The sequence below is a fragment of the Pteropus alecto genome, unplaced genomic scaffold (assembly GCF_000325575.1).
Source record: "Pteropus alecto unplaced genomic scaffold, ASM32557v1 scaffold22, whole genome shotgun sequence".
Classification (NCBI taxonomy): domain Eukaryota; kingdom Metazoa; phylum Chordata; class Mammalia; order Chiroptera; family Pteropodidae; genus Pteropus; species Pteropus alecto.
This window is the reverse complement of record NW_006434839.1, coordinates 2,740,200-2,765,129: the sequence shown is the minus strand read 5'-3', so window position 1 is coordinate 2,765,129 and position 24,930 is coordinate 2,740,200. Positions and strand designations below refer to the sequence as shown.

The window sequence follows — 24,930 nt, the reverse complement described above, 5'->3', positions numbered from 1 at the left end:
CTGGGACCACACTCCTACTTTGCAACAACGATTTTGAGCCGAAAAGTCTAGCTCCTTCAGAGGAGGTAGGAACTCACCTGGCCTGATTCACTCTTGTGTTACCTGACTGGTCTCTGCTGTAGGGTTTTGAGTTTGTAGCCCTGCCCTGGGACTATAAAGATTTTCTAAAGCTGCCAAATTAAGAAGTTTGGTTAAATCGTCTCTAAGAAATTTTCCAGACTGATTTGGTTTTTTGATTGCCGCACAATAATTTGAAAACGTAGTGGAATTATTCCTAAACAACAGCCATTTTATTATCTTTAATGTTTCTTTGGATTGACTGGGCTTAGCTGGACAGTTTTCTGCTCCATACGATGTTGGCTGAGACTGTCATCATCTGGGGGTGCTACTGATTGAGACCTTCAAGATGGCTCACCGACGTGGTGGATAGTTAGTGCTCTCAGCTGAGGGCTTCTCTGAATCTGTCTCGGCCCTCTTCCACGGGCCTTGAGGTTTTCACTGCATGGTAGCTAGATAAGAAGCCAGAAGTTAAACTTGCCAGTTTTAAGGCCTGGTGTTCCACAGAAGCCCTAGGATGTTACTTCTGCTACATTCTATTGGTCAAAGCTAGTCACAGGGCCACCTGAGATTCAAAAGGGGGCGAGGGGTAGGTGAGATGGGAAATAAGCTTCACCTCTTGATGTAAACAGCAACATATATACATGGAGAAGATTGTTGGGAAGGCCATCTAAGGAGACCAGTGACTACAAAGAGCTAACATTTTATGACTACCTTAGTGTAAGATGGCTTCAGGTGGAAGAAAAGTCTCTTGGCAGTTCAGTAAAAAGGAATTCAGAATTATTTATTGCCTCTTACCACAATATATCAACGGTTAAGTTACCTAAGACCTACTTCCTATAAATTCTTCCACTTCCTCAGAGCTGGCTTGAATTACTACATCTTAGAAAGCTAGTTAAATTTATATTAAAAGAATAATTGATAGCATTCTCCCTAATTCCTGCATTTGCCTTTTAAAATCAGATACTTGTGAATTATAGGTTGATAAAAATGAACATTTTGTGAGTGTAATAGGGAGAGTAATTCATTCACATTGTCATACCAGTTTTCTGCTGATTCTGAAAGTGTCAAAATTCCAGGCAAAATATAAAAGGTTACTTCAAAGCTGGCCACAGCTAGAGTTGGTGAACCCTGACAGGGACATAGGAGAGACCTGTTAGAATGGGAATTCCTGAGTCTAAGCAGTTGCATCCTGGCTCACGTGGAAGATGATGGAGCTGAGACATAGGAAATCTACCTCTTAAAAGGTAAAATCATAGGTGATATACAGGAGCCCAGAGGTTAGGGGAATTGTTTTAACCTTGCCATATTAACCACAAAGGCCTAGAGAAGTGTCTAACCTAGACCTCTCAAGGAAACTTGAAGCCCAAAAAGGTAAAAGGAATATTAATACAAACGGTTAAGTTTCAGACAGAGGGAGTAACACATAAGGTGTGGAGAGGAATACAATGAGAAGTTCAGATACTGGAGACGGTGACAGGAAATAGAGTAGTGGGAGATGATGATTGAGTATAAGGAAGAGTCATTGAGGCAGGGTTCAGCAATCTGGACTTTATTTTAGGGGCAATCGGGAGCCACTGAGATTTTAAACAAGGGGTTAAGGTCTCCAAGTTCCAGAGAAATGACTAAATTACACAATTAGGTACAGAACCAGAAAATGAACTCTTGATTAGTTCTAATCAACTAAGTATTAATGCATTAAGTAGGAACTCTCTGCTGTCCCGTTTCCCACTGAGCCAATTCAGAAGACAGGGTAAACGTTTGTAACTGCACTGGCTGTGCGGAAATGGCCTCAGCGTTTCAACCGGAAACAGAAAATGACCGCTGCGGACGCCACCTAACGGCGGGCTAAACGCAAACTAACTTCGGAAAGCCGCACACCGGAAGGGGCCGGCTGTTTCCGGTAAAGACCCGACGGAGCAAAGGCTCAAAGGGCAAGTCTCCGAGATTCGGCCAGGATGCCCAGCGCGGTCGGCTCCGAGACGTCGCGTGCTCGCTTTTGCGCAGGCGCGGGGACTGCCGCGCAGGCAAACGCGTAATGCAGAACCGTGCGCGCGTCCGTTCTCTATCCGGCGCATCGGTGCTATTTTGAGGGTAAAGCCTTTGGCGCTGTGATGCAACCTTTTGTTCTCTGAACTACAACTCCCAGCATGCTTCGTCCCTCACGTTGGTACTAGGTGTGGTCCCCTAGGATAGGCTAAAAGTGAAACTAAGGGACAATGACGTATCAAAGAAGAAAAAATTGAATACGTTGTTTGTAAACGTCGTTCACAGAAGCCCCAGTGGCCTAATGGATAAGGCATTGGCCTCCTAAGCCAGGGATTGTGGGTTCGAGTCCCATCTGGGGTGGTCGTAATTTTAGCATTTAAAATTCCTTTTTTTCTTTTTTTAAACTCAATGGTAGCTAAAGATGCAAACTTTGTAAAAGTGAGAAGTGTATGTGTGCTTAGGTGTTGGGCTACAGTTTGCACGCATCAACATAGTCCATTTTCTTCTTCTAATTGAGAATACGTTTTGTTATCTCCCCTAGAAATTAAAAAAAAGCTCAGCGTGTTGTTTCGAATAGACACCCATACCTGCAAGGTCTTCATTGTCTCGAGATTCGAGAGATCGACCAGCTAATGGCGTCTTAAATGACGCAGTCAGGAAAAAACCTCCTTTCCTCTCGCCGTCTTTTCTCCAGGCTATTCAGTTACACTCGGCTTTTGTTTGCTTTTCCCTTAATTCCTGGGGGCTCCGCTGGGCGTTCGATTAATAAAGCTCCGCAGAGAAGGAAAGTAGGACATTCCACTGCTTTGCAATCGATAGGGGGAGCCGGCAGGGTCCGACCGTACCATTAAGCGTGGGGGGGCGTGAGGGAGTTGGAGAAGTGTAGGGCCCCATAGGGCACCAGGCTCGGAGCACGGGGAAATGGCGAACCTAGGGTCCCCGGCGCGCACCTTGCGGGGCCTCCTACGGGAGTTGCGCTACATGAACGCAGCCACTGGCCGACCGTATCGCGACACCGCGGCCTATCGGTACCTCGTGAAGGCTTTCCGTGCACATCGGGTACGGAAGCCAGTGTCCGGGTGCTCCAGCGTCCCTTTCCCGGGATGGGAGGGAGAGAGGGTTTGGGCAGGGGTAGGGAGCGCCGGACCTCAGCGCCTACGTTTCTGAGGCCGACTCTCCCGCCCAGCCCGGAGTCCGGCCATGGAAACCCAAGCCCTCCGCTCTGGTCGGTGGCCTAAGCCGGGGGACTAACCAAGGGCGGCGGGGGCGCAAACTCGTTCGGGGTGGAGCCGTCCCCGAGGATTTCATTGGCTGTCTTTCGCATGTGCCGAGAGGAAAGTCAGAGGAAAGTGAAATGGAGGAGGTAGAAGGTGGGGAAAGAAAAAAGATGTACGTGGTGGAGGGTGTAGAGTCACCAGCCACAGCGTCTATCCAACAGTCTCCCTGCCCTGCCCCCCAGTAGAGCTATTCTGAGAAGCAGTTTTTGCAGAAAACTGTAATGAGATATGGAATATTGGGAGCTTCCTGAAGAGCAGGAACTGTGTTTCACTTATGTTGTATTCCCCACACTACTTTAAAAAATGGTGCCCTGTAGGGCGGAACTAGAAATTTGTAATGAGGTGGTACTATCAGTTACATTAACGTGATATATGACCAGCTACGTTTTTCTCTTCTGTAGCAGATAAATGTGAACATGGGAAGCCATCCTTGAGAAATTTCTTTGTGATAACCACACTCCATATGCCATTTAGGCAAGAGTGGATGGAAAGGAGTTTCATTTTTCAAATGGGACAACTGAGGTTCAGGGACAGTGCCCCATACAAAACACTAGAAGGACAACTAGAATCTAGGTTACTTGGTTCCCACATAGGAGTCTTCCATTAATTGCTGCCTTTGGAGTTACGGACCTGGCTTGGAGGGAAGTTGCAACCTCTCTCAGAAATAATAAATTGGAGAGTCAGCTCGGGCTTTAGGGAAGGAAACTTAACGTTCTGATCAGTGTAGGAATAGGGAAATGTTTGAATTTCTGAGCCGTGGCAGTTAGAATGCAAAATGTTAGAACTGAAATTCAGCTAATTGTTAAAAGGCCATAATGTTAGGGACTTTTAAGAGCTTAGCTGAAACGACGCAATAAGGCGCACACAGGTCCTGCCTTATAAGAAGCTTTGCAGTCCACCTGAGGATCCATATGACCAAGCACTTAGAATAAGTGCTCAGGGAGTGGAAAATGGAGTCCTGATATAAAGAAGGGGTAGGCTTTCAGGAGGAAAGTCATTCAGCAAGGACTTGAAGGATAAATTTGACTTAGGACTGGGGAAGATGAGGTCCAGGTAAAGAAGCTGCACAAGCCTAGAGGTGAGAGGAACTAACAGTTGAGGATGTTTAAAGCTTAGGGTGTGGTGGCTGAAGTGGAGGAAGATGAGGTGAGGTAGGTGGTAGACAGGAATTTGTAATGAGGTTGTACTGTCAGTTACATTAATGTGATACATTGTAAATGGTGGGGAGGGTCATTCTAAGATTTTTTAAGAAGGTGACATCTTTATAGTTCTCCTTATGGAGGCAACATTATTGTCCTTAAGAGAGGTAATGGCTATAAAATGCCTCGGAAATCTGAAATTCATCCTAAAAAAAATTCCAGAAACACCACTGCGTGGTATGCATAGAAGGGTATGTGGAATGATTTCTGTTCCGTGTTTTCTATTCCTTGGCTCAGAGCTAACTCACTAGTCATCTATGCCCATTTTCTCCTTTCCCTAGGCTGAAGGGGCTCAATTGGGGAGGAACCTCCTCTTTCTTCTTAGGGAAAATACAATTTTCTATTTCATTTGATCTCTTTTGGTCTCTTGTGATTCATTTACTGTGTTATATATATTCTTGACTCTTCTCTCTGTACTCGGGCCTAGCTGAATCAGGATCAGTTTTCTCTTGTCCTACACTAACACAGAATTCCTGTTTCAAATCTTATCAATTTAGGCATATATAATAGAAATGGATATTACCCTTTGTTGATGTTTGACATTGGTGTTGAGCTCTCATAAATTTTTAATTATACAGATGAATTCTATTTTTGAGCAGCTTATGAGTGGCATTTTCACATATGTGATCTGCAGATCTTGAACCACATTCTAGTTTCCAGATTCTAACTCTAGATATTTAAATAAAGAAAGGTCAAAGAAGGGGATTCCGTAGGCATTGGTGCCAGTGATTAATCCACACTTGGACAGGGCTCCTTATGTCATTTGAGGCTATGCACACATCTCCATCTCACATTTCCTGCCCCTTTCTCACCTCAGAACACAAAACTAGTCAAATAACGGACAGTGGACTAACTTCTTTCATTTGGAAATTAATTATAATGAAGAAGAAACAGGGTTTGGAGTCGCTGAGGACTTCAGAATGGCTATGAAGTTTCCAGCTTCTTAAGGTCATCAGAATCCAGGTTTTTCAGATGGATAAGGGAATTGTGAGAGTGAGTATAATTAATATGAATATTTGCATATTACTACTATAAGTAAAACCTACATTTTGTTAGTACTGAGGACACAGCTATTATTTTTCAGGCAAAATAAGGTTTAAATTTTCATTGACAGAAAAGCATATTGCACATTAACCAAAGTCCACAGTGATATAAGAAGCAGCCCTCCATTTTGAAGGGGAGAAACTTCTACATTATAATCTTTAGGTCAGGGATCCCCAAGCCCTGGGCTGTGGACTGGTACCAGTCTGTGGCCTGTTAGGAACTGGGCTGCGTACCAGGAGGTGAGTGGCAGGCCAGCAAGCGAAGCTTCATCTGTATGTGCAGCTACTCCTCAGTGCTAGCATCACTGCCTCAGCTCCACCTCAGATCATCGGGCATTAGATTCTCATAGGAGCACTGGTCCCTGGTGCCAAAAGAGTTCGGGACCGCTGCCTTAGGTGTCATTAATGATCAGCAACCTGATTATAGTTCTCTACCTCTGCCATTAACCAACAACCAAGCCTCTCTCTCTGAGCTTTAGTTTTCTCATTTGTAAAATGAGGTGAAACTAGGCGACTTTCTTCCAGTATTAAAATGTGAGGTCACTCAATAAAATACCTCAGTGAAACTTTTTAAAACTCTTCTTCACTTAACTGGAGGTCAGCTTTTCCAGTCATCAATAAGTACAGAGTTCCTCTCTATATGTATTAAGTATACACAAATATGTGTTTGTATTTCCTCTCTGGAATTTACTTTCATTCTAGAGAATACTTGTTTATTAAATCTTTCTGTGGGGCCCTATAGCTGAGCTGTTAATAGAGTATCTGACCTTGCTACTTCTCTAGGTCACCAGTGAGAAGCTGTGCAGAGCCCAGCATGAGCTTCATTTCCAAGCTGCCACCTATCTCTGCCTCCTCCGCAGCGTCCGTGAACATGTGGCTCTTCATCAGGAATTTCACAGCACGGGTGAGCGCTCAGTAGAGGAGTCAGCTGGCTTGGTGGGTCTCAAGTTGCCACATCAGCCCGGAGGAAAGGGCTGGGAACCATGAAAATGGAGAGGTTTCTTGGATGCCGCCTTCATTCACAAATTTCTATCAATATGTGTTTATCATTAAACATTTTTTTTAAGTTTAGGGTTTTTCTCTAATTTTTTTGGCTGAGTGTTTCTTAGGGGGGTTTCATCTTTACTCTCAATGAATTTACTGAACTTTTTAATTAGGCCAATTAATGTTCTTGATTTACTTTTAAAACTTTTTAAAAAATTATTTTAAAAGAAATATTAAGCCTATTATTAAGGAATTCAAATGGTATAGACATATGATAGTCATCTTGTCTTTTCCTTTGTCCCTCCCTTGCCCATTCTCATTACCAGATGATAACGATTACTAAAAGTTTGGTGTGCATCTATCCAGACATTTCCTGTGCATATACAAACATACCTTATTATACATATATACTTTAAAAATACACAAATATGTGTTGAATTTCTGGTAGGAAAGAGATGGCAAACTCAAATAGGGTTACTGAGGAGAGTTAATGAAGCAATTTATAAAGATGTGGCCTGAATTAAGGTCAACAAGATGGGCCAGTAACAGTGGGGTGCTATTATTACCTCCCTAGGCCTGACAGAGGTGACCCGTAGGTGTAAGAACATGGCCACTCAACTACAGGCCTCAGGGAGGAAGCCCAGGGAGAGGAGGAAGGAATGGGCACACTGACTTCTCTCTCCTTCTGCCTTCTAATTTCCATGTCAAATTGCTCTTCTTCTATCAGGGGAAAGGGTTCCATCATGCACCTGGCTGACCAAGTACAAACCTTGGGTGTCATTCTGTATTCCTCTTTCCACACTCTCCACCTCCAATCCGTCAGCAATTTCTGCTTCTGCAATGGCTCTAACATCCTTTACCCACCTCGATCTTCACTACCTCTGTCATAGTTCAAGAACTGATAATCTTTTAGCTGAACTATTAAACTAGTCCGCTACATGACCCCTTTGCTTCTAATGTCCTGAAGTCCTAAATAAAAATGATTTTTTCTGTGAACTACCAACAGTTCTTATCTGTGCCTCCTTTGTGGTTTATGTCAGTTTCTTCTGGCTTTACAATTGTAGACATGTCTTAGAACCTCTTCCCCTGGACTGTAAGCTCCTTAAGGGTAAGGACCATGTCTCATGAATCCAAAGCACCTTCCACAGTGACCGACACATAGCATTATTCAGTCACTGTTTGGAATGCCTGGCTCAGCTTCTCGCTAGGAGTACAGTCTGAACAGAAGTATTCAAAAAGCATTTCAAAACCCTATCTCTTCTAAGACACTAACATTAAAATAATAGAATTAAGGTCAAACAAGCATTCAATTGAACAGATCGAAAGCTAGAAGAATTGTTTAACATATACCCCCCGCCCCGCCGCCCTGCCGCCCCGCCACCACACACACACTGCTTTATCGCATGGACATTAGTATATTATTATCTGAAGATGTTTTGCTAAAAAGAAGGAAGCAAAAGGATTAGGATAGGTTGATGTTTTGATTTCTTTCGTAACAATATTATATATACAATAAATAACATTTTTAAAGAAAGGTATGTATTTGAGGCAGAATTGCCTAACAAGGTAAATATTTATTATGCGTTTGAACTCACCTAGGCCTAGGTTTTAATCCCATCTTTATAATTTACCAGGTAGGTAAATTCTGGCAAGTTAGTTGACTTGACTTGAGCTTCTTCCCTCTTCTGTAAAATGGAAATGCCAACAAGGCGGTTGTAATAAATGAGAATAACGTTTACATAAAACATTGGCACAGCACATGAGTGCCTGACAAAAAGATCTTACTGTTACTACACTCTCATTCTTTTATCATGAACCCTTCTCTGTAAGCCCTATTGCTACCAGTCTTCTGAAGTAGCAGATAAGTTATTTCTTATGGTTTAGATGATTTGTTCAGGCCATTTCTGTCCATATACAATCAACCTATACCTCTTATTAATGTTACCATCAAGAATTAGCCGAACTCAATGTTAGAAATAGAAGGAATTGCTTCTGGAACATGAATTGTATTAATGATAATCTTTCTATGCTGAGAAGGTACCAGAACTTGGGAATCCTGAGGTTTTGGCACTATGTTTAATTTACTACCTTGGTTTTTGATGTGGTACCTGCTTTATCACATTCCTTCACTTTGCTGTCTCTTACCTGCTCTCCTTTATCTTCAACTGCTTTTTCTCATTGTATTAGCATTTAGCATACATTTAGCATAACTCAAGGCTCTTCCATTTAAAGAAACTTACTTGGTCTCTAACTCAAATGCTTTTTCACCTACTATGTTCTCTTGTTCCTCTTCACAAACGAATTGAATGAATGTTTTCAATGACTTGAATTATTTTCATTTTCTACATTCTTTTAAACATGTTATTTGAAGTATAATTGATATATATAATAAATATATCCCTTTAAAGTATACAGGTCAATGAATAATGACAAAGGAATGCACCTGTGTGATAACCACCTCAATAAAGCCATAGAACATTTCCACTGCCCCAAAAAAGTTCTCTTGTGCCCCTCTGAAGTCAATCCCTCTTCCCCATACCTGGTCCCAGGCAAACACTGACCTGCTTGCTGTCACCACAGATTAGTTGGGTCTGATCAAATATTTCATCCAAATGCAGCCATATAGTATGTATTCTTTCAGTTGGTTTCTTTTGCTCAGCATAATGATTTTGAGGTTTAGTCCATGTTGTTGCATATATCCATTTTCTGCTTTTTTCACTGCCCGTTTATCCTCGATCCACTTAAGTCTGGTTTTTGCCCCTCTGCTCTACCAGAACTGTCTTGCAAGGTTACAAATGACCTTCAGGCCATTAAAACCAGTGGATCATTCCTTATCTTGCTTGATCTCTAAAGGGCATTTAACACTAGTAACCATTCCTTCCTTTTCCCTTGGCTTTCATGATACCATATTCTTGTTTTCTTCTCTCAATTTGACCATTTGTCCTCAGTTTCCTCTTCCATGTATCCCTTATATGTTGGTATTCCTTATATGTTGGTCTCAACCTAGGTCCTTACCTCACACTCTACATGCTTTCTCTGGGCAATCACCTTTATCATCGACAGGCTAACTCCAGTCCAAACCCCCTGCCAAACTGTATACCTGCATGTCTAGCTTCCTAGCAGACACCACCACTTAGATACCTCAAAAGCATCTCAAATTCAGTGCATCCAAAATGGAACTTCATCATCTTCCCCTCTAAATCTCTCTGGTATTTTCAGTTATTCAAGTCAGAAATCTGAGTTCTTCTAGGCTGCTGCCTTTCCTTCTAACCTCCCATTAAGTAAGTGCTAAATTGGATTCTGCTTCCTAAGAGTCTCTTAAAGCTATTGCTGCTACCCTAGTCCGGACCTCTTATTTCCTGTATCCCAGATCAATTCTAGAAGCCATGATCTTTCAATGTTTTACTGTTCTTTTTGCATGGAAAGCTCTTTCCCCTAATTGTACCCCACTTCCCTAGCTAATTTCTGTTCCTTCCTCAGACCTCAGGTTAAATTTCACTTTCTCTTTTCTTCAACAAGCATTTTCAAATGCCTACTTTGTGTTCTACACTGGCTTAGGTATCCTTATATTTTCACTCTTAAAGAAGTAAAAGTGTCCTTTTTCAAGCAACATAGTTTGTATATGCTTATTGCTTTTAATTCCTCTGTCTTTAATATACCAGTCAACTAGCTCTCAGTTCAGGTTTGGCTCTTGCTATTTCTCCTCTCTCTATAGTTCAGATATTTATGCATTTTGATTAGAACTGTCTCAGGGTATCAGGTATTGAGTTATCAGTTCTTTGCTTGTCCCTTGTTGGGTAAGTGTTAGGGATACAAATAAAAATATGATAAGAGTACAGTGTTCACATACTAGGATTATGTGTGGGGTCGGGGAGAGACCTGTAGTTCTGAACTAAAGGCAAGCTCATCCAAGGCACATTCTGTTTGTAAGGTAAGGTTTTATTTCACCCAACTAAAAGATACATCATTTACAGAGAATATGAATTTTCAGATCTACATTTAAGTTGATAGGAACCACGTTTATAAACTTGATAGTAGGTATGTACTGATGCCCAAGAAGAACTGCAGTATTAAATTTTACTATGTAGCTTTTAATTATTTACAATATTTAGTTAACAAATTACTATAAAATGAAGAGTTGTCTACTCTGGACGGTTGGCAAAATGTATGTTACTTGTACCTATTCTTATTTTTAATTACCTAGTTTCTAGCATGTGTAAATTTTATAGACACATATGTATAATTCCTACATATTTTTTTCAAATACATGTTCAGCACACAGAGATAACCAGACACATAAGAAAACAAGACCCCATAAGTGAAAAGTGGCAGAAACAACAGACAACAGAAACCTCCACAAAAAAAATTAGATATTACTATTAATAACTTGGATTACAAAACAGTTATGTTCACTAGGGCCAAAGAACAGCCAAATGTGGGACTTTCCTCAAGGAACCAGACACTATAAAAAATGACATAGTAAATCTGAAAAAGAATCCCATAAAAATTCTAGAACTGAAAAAGAATTCAATTGACAGATTTAACAGCAGACTAGACAAAGCTGAAGAGAGGTCAGTGAACTATAAAATTTGTTAGAAAAAAATATCAAGAAGGCAGCTTGGCAAGACAAGGTAGAAAATGCAAAGTGTAAAGAGATATAGAGGATACAGTGAAAACTGTCGATCAGTGAGAGACAATATTTGAGAATACCTAAACTTTTCTGAATTGTTAAGAGATGTTAGTTCTAAAAGACATTAGTTCACAGTTCTAATAGCTCAATGAATTCCCAACCACAATAAATAAAAGTAATCCACACCCAGATACATCATGGTAAACTGAAGAAAACCAATGGTAAAAAGAACAAACTTTGAAAGCAGCCACCTATCTTCAAAGAAGTGACAGAACTGACTTCTCAGGAGCAATGGAAGGTAAAAGGAAGCATAGAATCTGTGTGCTGAAAGAAAAAGAACTTCCAACTGCGATTTCTATACCCAGTAAAAATATTAATCTAGAATTAAGAAAGACAAAATAAAGATCTTTTAAGGTCAACAAAAATGGGAGAGTGCCACACTAATAGGCAAGCACAAACGTTAACTGCAGCAGTGTAGGCAAACTGTACAGAGCCAGATAGTAAGTATTTTAGTGTTGCAGGCCATACGGTGTGGTATCCGACACAACCACTCTGCTGTTGTAGCACAAAAGAAACCATAGACAATAGCAAATGTACGGACCAGGCAGCAGTCCAATGAAACTATTCACAAAAATAGGCAGTAGGCTGGATTTCGCCTGTGGACTGTAGATTGCTGACTCCTGTCCTAAAGTTTAAACTTCAGACAAAAGGGAAATGATCCCAGATGGAAAGGCAGAGATTCTAGAAGGAATGAAGAGCAAAGAAAGTGGGAAATAAGCCAATTACGAGAATATAAATCATTAAATGTTTCAATTAAGACAGTGACTATCGGACTTTTTTTTTTTTTTTTACACCTACAGTACCCGGTCTTCCTAGGTGGTCTCCCATCCAAGTACTAACCAGGCCCGACCCTGCTTAGCTTCCAAGATCAGACGGGATTGGGCCTGTTCAGGGTGGCATGGCTGTAGACCACACTTTTTTAAAAAAACAATGTTTATGAGATGTAAGCAACCGGAAAAATAGAAAGGTAAGAACTAAAATCTAACATAATTATTCAACATTTTAGTGTATTTCCCTCCTAAGGATATTATACAATAGCCCATCCTTCTACGACATATTAATTTTATTGTAAATAGGATGCTTTTCCTAGTATTTGGAGTTGTTTGAATTTTGAGTTATGTGAATAACTGGAGAGAAAACTATTTTCAGTTACTAAAAATATGATTCTAAAATTTTTATTGGCCCAATATGCATTTAAAAGGACCCAGGAAAAATGACTGCTGTTTCATGTTAATTTTTTATTGATTTTGCTAATAGATTATAAGTTCCAAGGCAATGCATATGAAATGTTAATGACAAAATTTTACCATTTTACCATTATTTCCTTTCAAAGTATCTAGGAAGTACGTATGATCATCTTAAGGAATTAATATTTTATATATAAAAACGGTAAACCAGGGCAAGCTCGGGGCTCGGCATTTTCTGTCGTTTAGTCTTCACAATGTTATAAGGTATGTATTTCCATTAAACACGAGATTAAGAAATAAATTGCTGAAGGTTCCAGTTAGTAGTCGACCAAGGTTTTGAATCCAGGGTGACGCAAACTGTGAATCCACAGGCTTTCTTTCCCATTGCTGCTTGATACAGCTTGAAAAGGATTTATCCTTCAAATTTATCTCACTCTGGAAAAAAATTCTCTACAAGATCACCTGTCCTTTCCTTTCTCAGAATACTGTTTAATCTTAATAGTTCTTAATTTAGACTAACAGCTTCCTGCTTTTAATTGCGAGTAATGATGATTCTTAATCCGAATGGGTTAGGTCGCCTGTTTCCTAGTGTATTGATTTAAGGTTTTATTTCCTGAATTTGACTTATCCCAATTCGAGGTACTTAAAGTCTCTATGTAGATGAAGGAAAATGACCCAAATGTCAGATCTTCAGGGCTCCTTTTGTAGAGGATCGGGCAGCCATGAAAAAATGGTCGGGTCTACACGATTCTGGGTGGGCCCCCGAAAACGAGTTAATCGGTGAGTGGTCGTCAGGAACACGCCCATGGTAGCTACCAAATCTGCTAGCTTCAGTCAGGCCGACCAGCATGGTCTCTACTTACTTTCGACTCGGGGTAACCCTCAGGCACATTTGCTAATTTGGATCTGGTTCGCTAGCACAGTGCGTCGCGGCGCCCTATCCGACCAGCAGCCGGGAGCGCGAGGTTTAGAGACTCAGGCATATAGGGCTTGAGGGTCGGTTGAGGCCCCTGAGTCTCGCGAGATCTGGGGGAAGGGGCGGGAGAACCCGCGTGCACGCGCCCAAGAGCCGTTAGGGTGGAAACCCTCCCGAGCGGGGCGGGCGGAGCAAATGCAGTTGGACGCCAGTTGGTGGAGCCCCCGCGGGAAACGACTAAGCGCGAGGAGCGTGCGCGCTCACGTCGCGGCGACGGCGGTGGCGAGCGGCGTCAGAGCTTAGAGGGGGGGGCCTGGCGGCTTCTGGCGGGTGGCGGTGTTGGAGGCGAGAGCTTGCTTAGCCCCTATCGCCTCTGTCCCAGGAACTGGACAGAGTGAGGGAACCAGGGTCGTTTTCGGCGGCTGCTGCCGTCCACGTACGCGTCGTTGTCAGGAGCGCAGCCCGGACTCTCCTGCAACCCCTCCGGCTCCTTTTCCGCACGCTTCGAGGCGGCAGCGGCAACCGAGACAGCGTCTCACCTTCCCCCCAGTCCTTCCCCTTGTCCCCCCCCCTCCCGAAAGGGCCCGGTCTGCGCCCCACCCCCGCCTGTCCGCCCGCCCGCTACACCGCCGCCATGTCGGCGCAGGCCCAGATGCGCGCGATGCTGGACCAGTTGATGGGCACCTCCCGGGATGGTAAGTCTCTGCCAGCGCCCTGGGGGTGGGGGAGGGGATGGGGAAGGCGTGGAGAAGGGGCTCCGCGGGCGCACCTGGGCTTGTGTGTGTGTGGTTGAGTAAGGGGCTCCCAGATTGGTAACACGAGGTCCCGGCTCCCGGCTGGTCCAATCTGAGCCGGGCAGGCAGGCTAGGGGAGGCGGTGACCAAGCGGATTGGCGGGAACTGCTGCCAATGGGGTCAGGCGGGGCCTGGAGGCTGAAAGGAGAGTTTGAGCCTTCAATGTTGACTTGGCTGGGACGGGAGAGCCCACGTCTCTCTTGCGTAGTCGGACGCCCGGTTTTGTGGCCGAATAGGTATCAGCGGACCGCTAGAGCCTCCTCCCCTTTAGATAATCCCTAACCCAGAGTTTTGGGATTATCCCTCGCCGCCGCCCTCCAGAGTATCTTGAGAGAACAGCCCACCCCCATCCCATCCCCTTATCTGGGTCCGGAGGAAACCTTTGCTATGAACCCAGTCCCAGAAATGCACTCGACGATCCTCACAGAAACAGCCATACTTAAAGAAGAATCTGACCCAAACCATGGTTTCTTGAAGTGGGTGTGTTTGGCCCCATTTTGTGAAAAGAAAAATGTTAATGGCCTGTTTTTTTTTTTTTCCGAGAGACCTCCATTTTGTTAGAGAATTTAATAGAGGCTTTGTTCTGTAAATATTGACAAATCTTGCATGTGCCCCAAATAGAACCATTTTGAATATGTGGTGCCCAGTGAAGTAGAATATAGGGAAACAACGATTCTTTTAGGCACTTAGGTTAGAATTTGTGTAGAAAAACACTAATTGCTGGATATCATTTTGTCATAAAGAGAATTTCTAAAAAATGAATTGTTGCTTTTTTTGTTGATAATTATACTGTACTCTTAAATTCAGCTTAAATCCATGCTAATATGGAGAAAATACTTTCTTAAAAACAAAACACTTGTCTATTTTTATATGTTGCTTGTTCAGGCAAGTAGTTTCTTAGCCATTAAAGAAATGCTTTTTTCTTAATTAAAATTGCTTGGCATAAGAGAAGAGGCACACTCTTAAATTTTTAAGTCATTCTTAGAATTTTGAGTGCCTTGCAGCAAAATACGTGAGTAGATTTTTGAAAATTGAATTCAAATATTTTTGGCAGTGAATATTTGGGATGGCTTTTCAGTGTTCACAGTTATTTTAATAAAAACCCATATTAGGAACTTTTCTTTGTAGAACACATAGACAAAGGGTGTAGATGGCAAACCGACTTGTGGTTTTGTAGAAAGGGGTTTATGAATTTTATTTGTGTAGTAAACCCTTGAAAGTAACATTAGTTAAAAATTCTAGTGGAGAAAACTACCCATCATCATTTTTCACTTTTAGATAAGAATGGTCATTTTGTATCTGCAGCGTGTCTTAACATTGTTCCTTTTACTTTACGAAGACAGTGTTGGAAAGGAGCTTAATCCAAGATTTTAGCTGATGAATAACTGATATTTGTAATAAAATGGTAGAAATAATTTAAGATTTACTTTACATGATTCTTTTAATCCTACATGGATACCATATTTGGTACATTCTACATGGATTGAATTTCCTAATTTTACTGGGAGGATAGTTGAATCAAAGTACACTACTTTCACCTGATCAATTTCTGAACTAGGCAGCTAATCTAATATTGCAAAGTTAAAACTAAAAAAAAAAATATGTTCCTGTGTGTGTAGTCAGCAGAAAAATGAATTTCTGAAAATCCATTCTGTTTTATATTCAAATTTTATTTTTTTGTGTACCTATTACTGGATTTTTTTTTTGCCTCAAGACTAAGAGGGTTTACCAATTAATTCATTTTTACGAGTCCACAATATTATTTAGCTGAAATGACTGGATTTTCACTGCCGTATTGGGCCAGAAGTAAGAAACATGCTACTTTCAAGAAAAAGAATAGAATGGTTTTTTTTAGATATTCAGGTTCTTTCATGTGTTGAAGATAATAATCAGAACATTCTTTTTCTTCTTACCAGATAGTTAATGAGTTTACATATTTCATTTTATGATTCAAGACTTTTAAATAATTAGGATTGTTCTTTTTTAGCATACAGTCAACTTCAAGTTATCCAGGGATGGGGAACATGGATACGTTCCTCAATAACACCATGTAATTTGAAACCATATAATGGGAAGCTTTGTACTGGACACAAACAGCTTACAGGGAATGCTGTTGGGTGATTTTGGCACTAAGAGGTGGATTTGGGGATCCAAGAGGGGAGAGAGATGGAAAAGGTAGGTAGGAGGTATTTAAAGCAGCTCTGTCCAATTTTTTAAAAAAATTTAATCTCAAGGACTAACTATAAAGCAACCACTGTCTTCCAGGATGGTGGCACTCCAGGTGGCAAGAAGCCCCACAATCTTTAGTGTCCTGACTGTAAGGGAATCTGAAGTGGCACAGGTGGTCCAGGGCACTGGGAAAACCTTGCTTCTCTTTCACGTCCCCCTTTCCCCAGTTAAAGATTTATTTCTTCTCCCCCGCACCCAAATCAGAGTTTTTAATTAGTTCCTTTTTAAACTCCTTAGAGATTTAAGTCTGTTAAATGTACCTTATTTTGAATTACTTAAATCAGTCATTTAGATTATCTAAACTTCACTGAAATCCTCAGAAATAGGAATTTTGTGGCAGGGAAATGGAGAGGTAATTTTGGATCACTGGGCACTTCCAGAAAAGACAGTCCTGGGTGAGTGGTGGAAGTGGGTGGTTTTGGACAACCAGAGGGCAGCATGATGGTGCTGGGAGGCTGGGCAGGGGGATGACCAAGAGGTGGGAGAGGAATGCATAAGGGAGGTGGGAGGGCCAAAGACAAACTTTGCCTTCTTTGCAATTTTGCCTAGGGCCCTGGTGGTGGCAACCGCCTGTGTGCCACTGAAAATCGTGCCGATGCCTGGCATACTGCATAAATGGAAGCAGGGTACCGCGTGAGTTGAAACATTGGTCACACTATATAAAGTTTGTATATGTGAATCAGTGTAACTCATACCCATGTAACTGGGGGTCTGACTGTATTTGGATTTTTCTGATAAGGCATCATGGGCTAAGGAAAAGAGCACTGGGCTGAGACTCAGGAGACCTGGTTTCTAGCCCCAGCTGTACCTCTAATTGTAACCTTGGGTAAGTTGCTTAACCTTTTTTGCCTCAAGTTAAATCTATAATTTGTTAAATGGGAAAACAAATAATTTCCTATGTTATACTGATGTTGGAAAAATAAGTATATTTTAAGTTTTTAAGAAGGGGGAACCATAAGTAGATATAAATTAGTATCTATTTTATTCGAAGTTTAAGATACGTTAAATTTTATAAATACTTTTCTGTTTTAGTTGTTAGCATTAAAAGAAAGGAGAGGGATAATTTGTTTCCCCTGAATATATTCCACTTGAAAGCAGGGATTAGTAGCACAGGAAAATTCAAGCAGCGGTTTGAGGTTTGTCTGTGACACTCGGAGGAACCCAGTGTCCTCACACAGACTGTAGTCATTTGTGCTGAGTTGGGTTAATCGCAAAGATGTCCTTTAGCTAAAGCTTTACCTTTTGCCAGCAAATATACAGTTTGGTTATGATTAAGTCTCTGGTTCTTATGCCAGACAGGCCTGGCAGGGTGCAAAGGATAGGTATTAAAACAAAATTGAGAGTGTGAATTTAGATTACATCTTAAGTTTAGAAACTAGGCAAGTTACAGAAGGATTCCATACCTCTTAATAGCTATAACCTTTAAATGGGATCAGAATCTCTGAAAGGTTAAAACAGGCCAAGAATGGCAGTCTAACTCCCTAAACAACTGGTAGACTAATAGAATGTAGACTATAGAATAGAATGTTATAGTATTGTTAGTTGTCCGTTATGGTTAAGGAATGATTAGGGCAAGTTAAAGCTTTCAGATAATTTTAGCTGTTTTAATGGTGATCTTCCTAAACATCTGATGATGTACTTCCTTAGGTAATAGAGTACATTAATCAGAATTTAATATTTTTGCTGATCATATATTATACAGTAGTTGTAGTTCATGGGATATAAAAGGGTTATTCATTCTAGGAGATACCCAGGAAAATACAGTTCAGAAAATCATTTACTTGTTCCTAATAAATTAGTGATACCTAACTGTTGAACCTATAAGATGATATGCCATTGCTGCCTTTCTGCAAAATAAGTTATTGAATCAAAGGTTGAAGTAGTGTTTTCTTTAGTGGATTTTCTTCATAAAATCATCTTTACTGTAATTTGTGTTCCTTGGCTTGTCATCAACATTGAGAGCATTTTCTTTTTCATTAACATAGTGAACCATACTTACTTCTTGGTCAGTTGTAAGCCATTCTTCTGTTCCACTTGGACTGTTCATTTTAAGTGAAGGAGGCATAGCCTTTAATACACAAGTGCACCTTTGTAAATTCTTTAACAATATAAGAAATTTTAGCAAACAGAAGGTTGAACAGTAATAGTGTCACCTCATATAACCCTACAGTGTCCTTCAATTCTCTACAGTTTTTTAGTTCTCAAGAAAGCCTTATTCTGAGACATTATTTACTTTGGTTAAAAAAACTGAAACCAAAGAAAAATTATTTTGTCTATTACTGCATAAGCTCTATAAGCAGCATAAAAATGCTTTGGTGTGTGTAAAATGTCATATTAGCATAATTGGTTGTAAGCTGCATGGGCAAGATGGGTAGCAGGAAGTCAAGAGCAAGTAGGTATCACAGATCAGGGTCAGGTTTAGTGAGTCAGAATTCAGTACCGGGTAGTTCATATAGACATTAACACTCGAAGTTGCCTAGGGTTCAGGCAAGCAGTGGGTTTGCAGATAGGCCAATGCTCCTTAAGAATGGAATTCCAGAAAGGTGTTTGAAATGGACTGAATCCTAAAAGCTCACGGCTGTTGTTACTAAAGTGCTTAAGGAAACAAGGGATTCTGCTACCCAACATGATCAGTCTACTAAGAAATTGTTGGCTAAGAAGATGAAAAAAAGTTGGAACATTTTGCTGGAGAAAGAATGAGAGTGAGAGAGAGGATAAGTTTCTGACAGGAATCTTGTGGATATACTACTTGCAGAAAAGTCATTCTGTTCCTTTTTGGTTTAAATTCTAATGCACCAGTAGCCACTAGGGTAGAAATTGGAAGGCAGGGCCAAAATAAATGAGTTCATCAATTTTGTAAGATAATTGAGGATATAGATAAAAGTAGTTTGTAAAAACTCTGCAACTGGCTACAGCTTCGTGTTTTCGTTTTAACTGAACTTAAGACTTCGAAAAGTCAAAACCATTAGAAAGTAACATGTAACTCTCAACTAAATAAATGTCATAGTTTGCTGTTTAACATGGGCTAGAGAAAAGGTCTGTAAAACATTTTTCTAAACAACAACACTAGATACTGATCCATGCATTCTAAGTTGTGAACCATCTGCAGTGATATTTGACCTGTGTGATTGAACATGAAAAGAATTTAACCAGCTGCCCTTGTCGAGTCTTTTGTCATGTTTCCTGAATGCATGGTAAATTGTTTTGTTTTTACTTTTTTGAGACATCAGTTTTCTCTTTTTAGAGTTATACTTTCCAAAGCTTTGTCTTTCAGTAAAATCGGTTGGATAGCTATTGGATAGTATCTACCAAGTACCTAGCTGTTCAGCTGCTTCTGTATTTTGTCCAACTATTAGGTTACACAATGTACTTCACTTTCAGTTACTTAAGGGTATTTTTTAGTTTAAGTCTAGCACTGTGGCCCACCTGCTTTTTGTAAATAATATTGGAATGCAGTCATGCCCATTTGTGTATATATTGTCTATGGCTGCTTTGCCTTACAGTATTGCATAGTTGCAACAGAAACATGTCTGGCAAGCTTAAAATATTTGCTATCTGGCTCTTTAAGAAAAAGCTCGTTGACCACTGTACTTTAGATTAGTGGTTCTCAGAGTGATTCCCCAACCTTAGCATCACCTGGGAGCTTGTTAGAAATGTAAGTTCTTGGGCCCACCCCAGGCCTACAGAAATTTTGGAGATAGGGCCAGCAATCTGTGTTTTAAGAAGCCTTCCACATGCCTTCGATAAACATTAAAAGTCACCCCATTTTTAATAAAATTTAAAAAGGGAAAAAGAAGTTTGAGAAGCCTTGTTCTAGGTAACTTTCCCAGTGTTAGTCACACATATCACCTTTACTACTTTTTACCCTATTTTCTATTTTTTTAATATTTTCCTCTGTCAGTTCACTTTCTAAAAGTAAGTTAATTTTAAAATAATTTATTGTTCCCCAGAAAAATTAATGCAATGAAAACGTGGTGTTATGAGACAACTAGACTCCATTGTCATTTATCCTATACTAAAAAATTAGAACTTGTTAGATGTATTAAATGCATACTAAGGGCCAAATGGAAACTTTCCTTGACTTATTCATAATAAATAATCACTGCTAAGTGATTGAGTGATGTTTTGAATGTCATGTTGGTAAAATCACCTAAAATCATCCTTTGTACAAATCTCATACTTGAAAAATACTGTTCTGTTATTTATGTGAAAGGAAAACTGCTGGAACTGTATATACCAAAACCCCTACATAGGAATGACTGGCCAGAAATGCATACCTGTGAGATGGAGCGGTCTAGGAGTCCCTAGAGAGTTCTGTCTAGACTTATAGGGTGAAATGACCTCTTAGCTTGATTTCTCACCTCTCCACTAGTGTTTTGGTCTGTAGCAGTCAGCAGTTGTGGAGGTTTTCACCAACCTGTTCTGTGGTAGGACTGTGAAAAGGTACTTGGTTGTGGAAAAAGCTGCTTAGCAAAGATAACCCCTGGACTAGAACTATGGAGGAAGTGGTTGTAGTTCTACATTAAGGATGGGGAACACCAGGGTATGCTTACTAGGAATAGTTGATACCCCTCAGATTTTAGAAACTATGTATTTGTATTTCGAAAAGTTCCTGTGTTATGATATAATTTGCCTCATGATACTAGAGAGAATACTTCTCAGATATGGTCTTCTGTATATTTATTGGTTGATGTGCTTTAGGGTATTGTAATTGCTGGTAGGAAGAGAATCTTACTTTCCTGAATATCCCCAGATTGCTTAGTTGCTTCAGTTTTTTCTTAGCTCTGCAAGTAAGTATCAAAATAGAAACATTTGTTTTTATTGTCTTTTTACTGCGGTAAAGTAGTAACATAGGACTCTAATCCTAGAGGGAGTGAAAGTCTAGTGGGGAGTGAAGAATTTACTCATGAACAGTTGTGTTTATTTTTAAGTGATGAATTCTGTGAAACTGATTATAGGTGTCTAATTTTGAAAACAGTTTTTAAAAATCAGATACCTATAGAATGAACAAATGTCATTTTGTGTATTTCCTTCAAGTTAAAAAAAGGTATTACAAATGAAGTCCTTTATGTTCCCCCACACAGTCTCAGTCCTTTCCCCAGGAGCATTCCTTGTGAACTTAATGTATATTCCGTGTGACACAGTATTTCTGCTGTGTCTTTTCAGTGGTTGTAAGGCTCAGTCTCCTTCATGGTAATCTCTGTTTTTCATTTTAACTTCTTTTATCACTGAGTTGTCTGTCACGTCTGTCCTTTGATATTCGCATTTCTTTTCCCTTTTTATTTCTGCATTGGTTTTAGATTTGGGGAGGTATACTTAGCTTTTATAGCTATCACCAGTCAGTGAGAACTTGTATTTTTAATAATCAGCCAATCACTTTTTCTTTGATTTCAGCAGTGTCTTCATAGCCAGAGATAGCTTTCGTCACTTCTAATCCTATTGTGTTTAGAAAGTTCTGGATGATAGAAGGCACCAGATATCCAGAGAACTAGCGATACTGTATCAGAATTGCAGCTCTGCAAGTAAGTATCAAAATAGAAAATTTAGCAGGCTGCAACTTTTTAATGACTGACTTTGCTTTATGACATCTGTAAAAGAAATTCTGTATAATCTCCTTTAGAACTTAATTTTTAGGTAACTATTCAGGCTTTTCTAATGTACCTTAAATCTAAGAAGGGAGATAAGTTGAAAGATTTCCTAAAGCATGTATCCCCCCAGAAATATGGCAATGACCCCTGCCAGTGGCCAAGATTCTATGCTTGTGCAGTGAGAGAAGATAGGGCTGTGGCAAAGTGTGGAATAGATTCCTTGGAATGTAGCTACTTTAATATCTCTGTTCTCACATTTCCATTACCATTCTGTTGCTCATAAAGACTCTATGTAAACTTTTTCTCCTACTAAGGCTGTTTCCCAGTCTCATTCCTTATAACATTACATGGATTTTCATGGACAAGTTGATTGGTTGATTTTAAAAATTATTTTAGCAATATTTATCTTTGATCACAGTAAAAATAATTTGGAAATTTCTTCTACAATGGGCATTGCATTTTTAAAATGTTGGGCTTTGTGTTATTAGTGGGGATTGTGTTATTAGTACCTATTTGTAATTATAAACCTGTAGAACCATATAAAAATATTAAGAGGGATAGCCTTTCTGAACTGTATAATATCCTTCTTTTTGCATTTTCTGGGGGCACTGAAAGTTGCTACTACTACTCAATATGATTTTACAAGTTCTGTTAAAAGAAGTGATTGATATTACATTTGGAAGGGAGATTGCCATAACTGGTTTTTCCCACTGCTAAGTTTGGCTGAGTACACTTTCTTTTTTCTCTTATGTAATAAATAAATTTCTGAAAAGTTTGACATATATCAAGTTATATTAAATATCTTCAGAGCATCTGAATCATATTAACACATGGTAGTGAGTTCTTTTATAAACAAATCCTATACTTTGAACAATATAAATATGCAATGAATTAAACTGAGTGTATTATTAACAAGGGAAAATGGAGTAATGAGTTTTTTTGTTTTTTGTTTTTTTAAGGTTACTTACAAAAGGGTTCCTATAGGTGAGTTTTAGACCGATTTCTAAAGGAACAATAAAAGTAGGCGGAGTCTACAGCCATGGCACCCTGAACAAGCCTGACCCGTCTGATCTTGAAAGCTTAGCAGGGTCGGGCTTGGTTAGTACTTGGATGGGAGACCACCTAGGAAGACCAAGTGCTGTAGGTGTTTTAAAAAAAAAAAAGGTATTGTAAGCTGACAGCGTCCTTGCAATCTGTGAGGTCAACCAAGGATTGCCCTGCCTAAAAATAAATAAATAAATAAAACAAATATTTAAAAGTAGGTGAGAGAAGTTAGTAAAGTTGGTCAGGAAATTTGAGGAGGGTGTAAAAGTGATTATCAGATTAGTTCTCTAGTATAATAGTCACTGTGCAGCTATAGTCACCTGCTTTTACCTTGATTCCACATGGAGACATGAGGGTTTACTAGTACAGGACAGGTCTCCTTTGGTCTTGTACTAAACTAGAAATTGGCCATGGGTCGTCTTTATACAGTTCTCACCTTATTATGTGGACTCAGTAGCTTATATTGTAGAAATGGTAATAAGAGGGTGGGACATTTTTCTGCATTTGAGGATTCAGGGGCACGGGCACATGAGAAGCTTTAAGCTTTTGGTTATGCACTTTTTCTAGCTCTGACTTTTTTTTCCACAGAAAAGGTATTGATTTTATTTTAGAGGGAATGTGCCTACCCTGTCCCAAGCCAACAGTGACATGTGACCCCTAACAAGTATACTTTTGGAGAGAGTTTTGGTTGTCACATTGGAGAATATGGGAGGGCTTTCCCTCGCCTGTCCCCATTTATAAACTAAGAGTTGCTTCCATTGCTTTGTGTGCCGTTGAGTTTTCTCCTCTCTATTTTTCCTAAGCTAAGCTTTAAGCTAATTCTAGACAAAAGAAATACTAATTAGTTGTTTTTATAAATTTCTTGCCATTGATTCCTGATAATATGCAGTAAGATAAGGATTCTACATACCATTATATATGTCAAATATTACAAACTTTAAGGTTCTTTGAAATTATAATACTAAACTCAGTTCACTTTTGCTTAGCCTTCACAGTTGTTGATCACATAGCATGGTCATCCACTCACAACTTAAAAATATACAGGGAGCATCGGAGAGAATGGGTAAAGTAAAATTTTGATGTTTTTAAAATAGCACCTAAATCTGTGAAAGTTGATTTGATTTATTGTTTGTATGGGAGGGAGAGGGCGGGTGGCACTAGAGGGATGTGTATGGACATTGGGAAAATAGCATGCACCAGGTACAGTGATATTGGATGCTATCTAGGCTTAGGTTTTAATTGTTACTACTACATTTTAAGTCTAAGGCAGTTTCAGAAAAGCCAGGACCATATAATGGCAGTGTTAGGATTTAAAGTGGGCTTGTTTTTTCCTCCCAACAGATTGAAGGGAATTTTGAGACTAGCAGTAGTTGAGTACAGTTTGGACAGGAACCTTCTTTTTAGAGTAGCCTGTTCATATTCCCTAAGTGAACCTGCCTCAGTACCACCTTAGGCTCTGTTACATTGCTGAAAGACCAGGAGAGGAATAATATAATATATAATAATATTATAGTTTTTATTGTATACTTGTGACTCAGGTGTTCATAATTCATGAAACTCATGAAAGAGTTGAACAAAAGACAGGTTAAGCGAGTTGTTACTCTGAAGTTAGTTGTCTGGTAGGAAGTATTAATAGAAATTTCGATACTTCCATTCAGATGAAGAGCACTACCTGCCAAAGTTCTAAATCAAATTTCTAATTCTAACAACTTGGCATTGTGGTTATGTACAAAATCTAATGACATTATCGAGTTTATAGGGCAGAGAGACCTCCATGTTTTTATGGGTAGGACATTTTGTTGTGGTTAACTCAAATTATCTCTGCCCCATTATATTAAACATTCTTTTTTTACTTTGTCTTCACGCTTAAAATCTGGGTTGAAGAAAAACAATGAAAAAGTTGTTTAAGAAATCAGATTGTACCCCAAAAACA

General features: G+C 39.9%; 2 protein-coding genes, 2 non-coding genes and 1 pseudogene across 6 annotated transcripts in view; 4 read left to right on the top strand and 1 right to left on the bottom strand.

The window, feature by feature from the left end:
- Window positions 1–2,333: 2,333 nt before the first annotated feature.
- On the top strand, window positions 2,334–2,406 carry TRNAR-CCU. The gene has a single exon. It is a non-coding gene; the product is annotated as a tRNA-Arg (tRNA).
- A 462-nt stretch (window positions 2,407–2,868) lies between these two features.
- Window positions 2,869–6,636, top strand: FMC1 (formation of mitochondrial complex V assembly factor 1 homolog). The gene is made up of 2 exons (XM_006910482.3): window positions 2,869–3,105; window positions 6,349–6,636. Exons 1-2 carry the CDS (start codon window positions 2,968–2,970, stop codon window positions 6,550–6,552), a joined length of 342 nt encoding a protein of 113 aa, XP_006910544.1. The 5' UTR covers window positions 2,869–2,967; the 3' UTR covers window positions 6,553–6,636.
- Window positions 6,637–12,030: 5,394 nt separating this feature from the next.
- LOC112478798 lies at window positions 12,031–12,149 on the bottom strand. Its single transcript, XR_003045961.1, has one exon. It is a non-coding gene; the product is annotated as a 5S ribosomal RNA (ribosomal RNA).
- Window positions 12,150–13,557: 1,408 nt separating this feature from the next.
- LOC102880754 (putative RNA-binding protein Luc7-like 2) overlaps window positions 13,558–24,930 on the top strand; it is a 57,309-nt gene continuing 45,936 nt past the window's right edge. For 2 of the 3 annotated variants that reach the window (XM_006910480.1, XM_015588350.1), the window contains exon 1: window positions 13,558–14,037. In XM_006910480.1, the coding sequence (XP_006910542.1) occupies window positions 13,977–14,037 (61 nt within the window). In that variant the 5' untranslated portion in view covers window positions 13,558–13,976. Of the gene's footprint in view, window positions 14,038–16,979; window positions 16,999–24,930 lie in introns of those variants that run through there. The other variant, XM_025045834.1, reaches the window with a different exon arrangement.
- LOC112478819 lies at window positions 22,983–23,100 on the top strand (annotated as a pseudogene).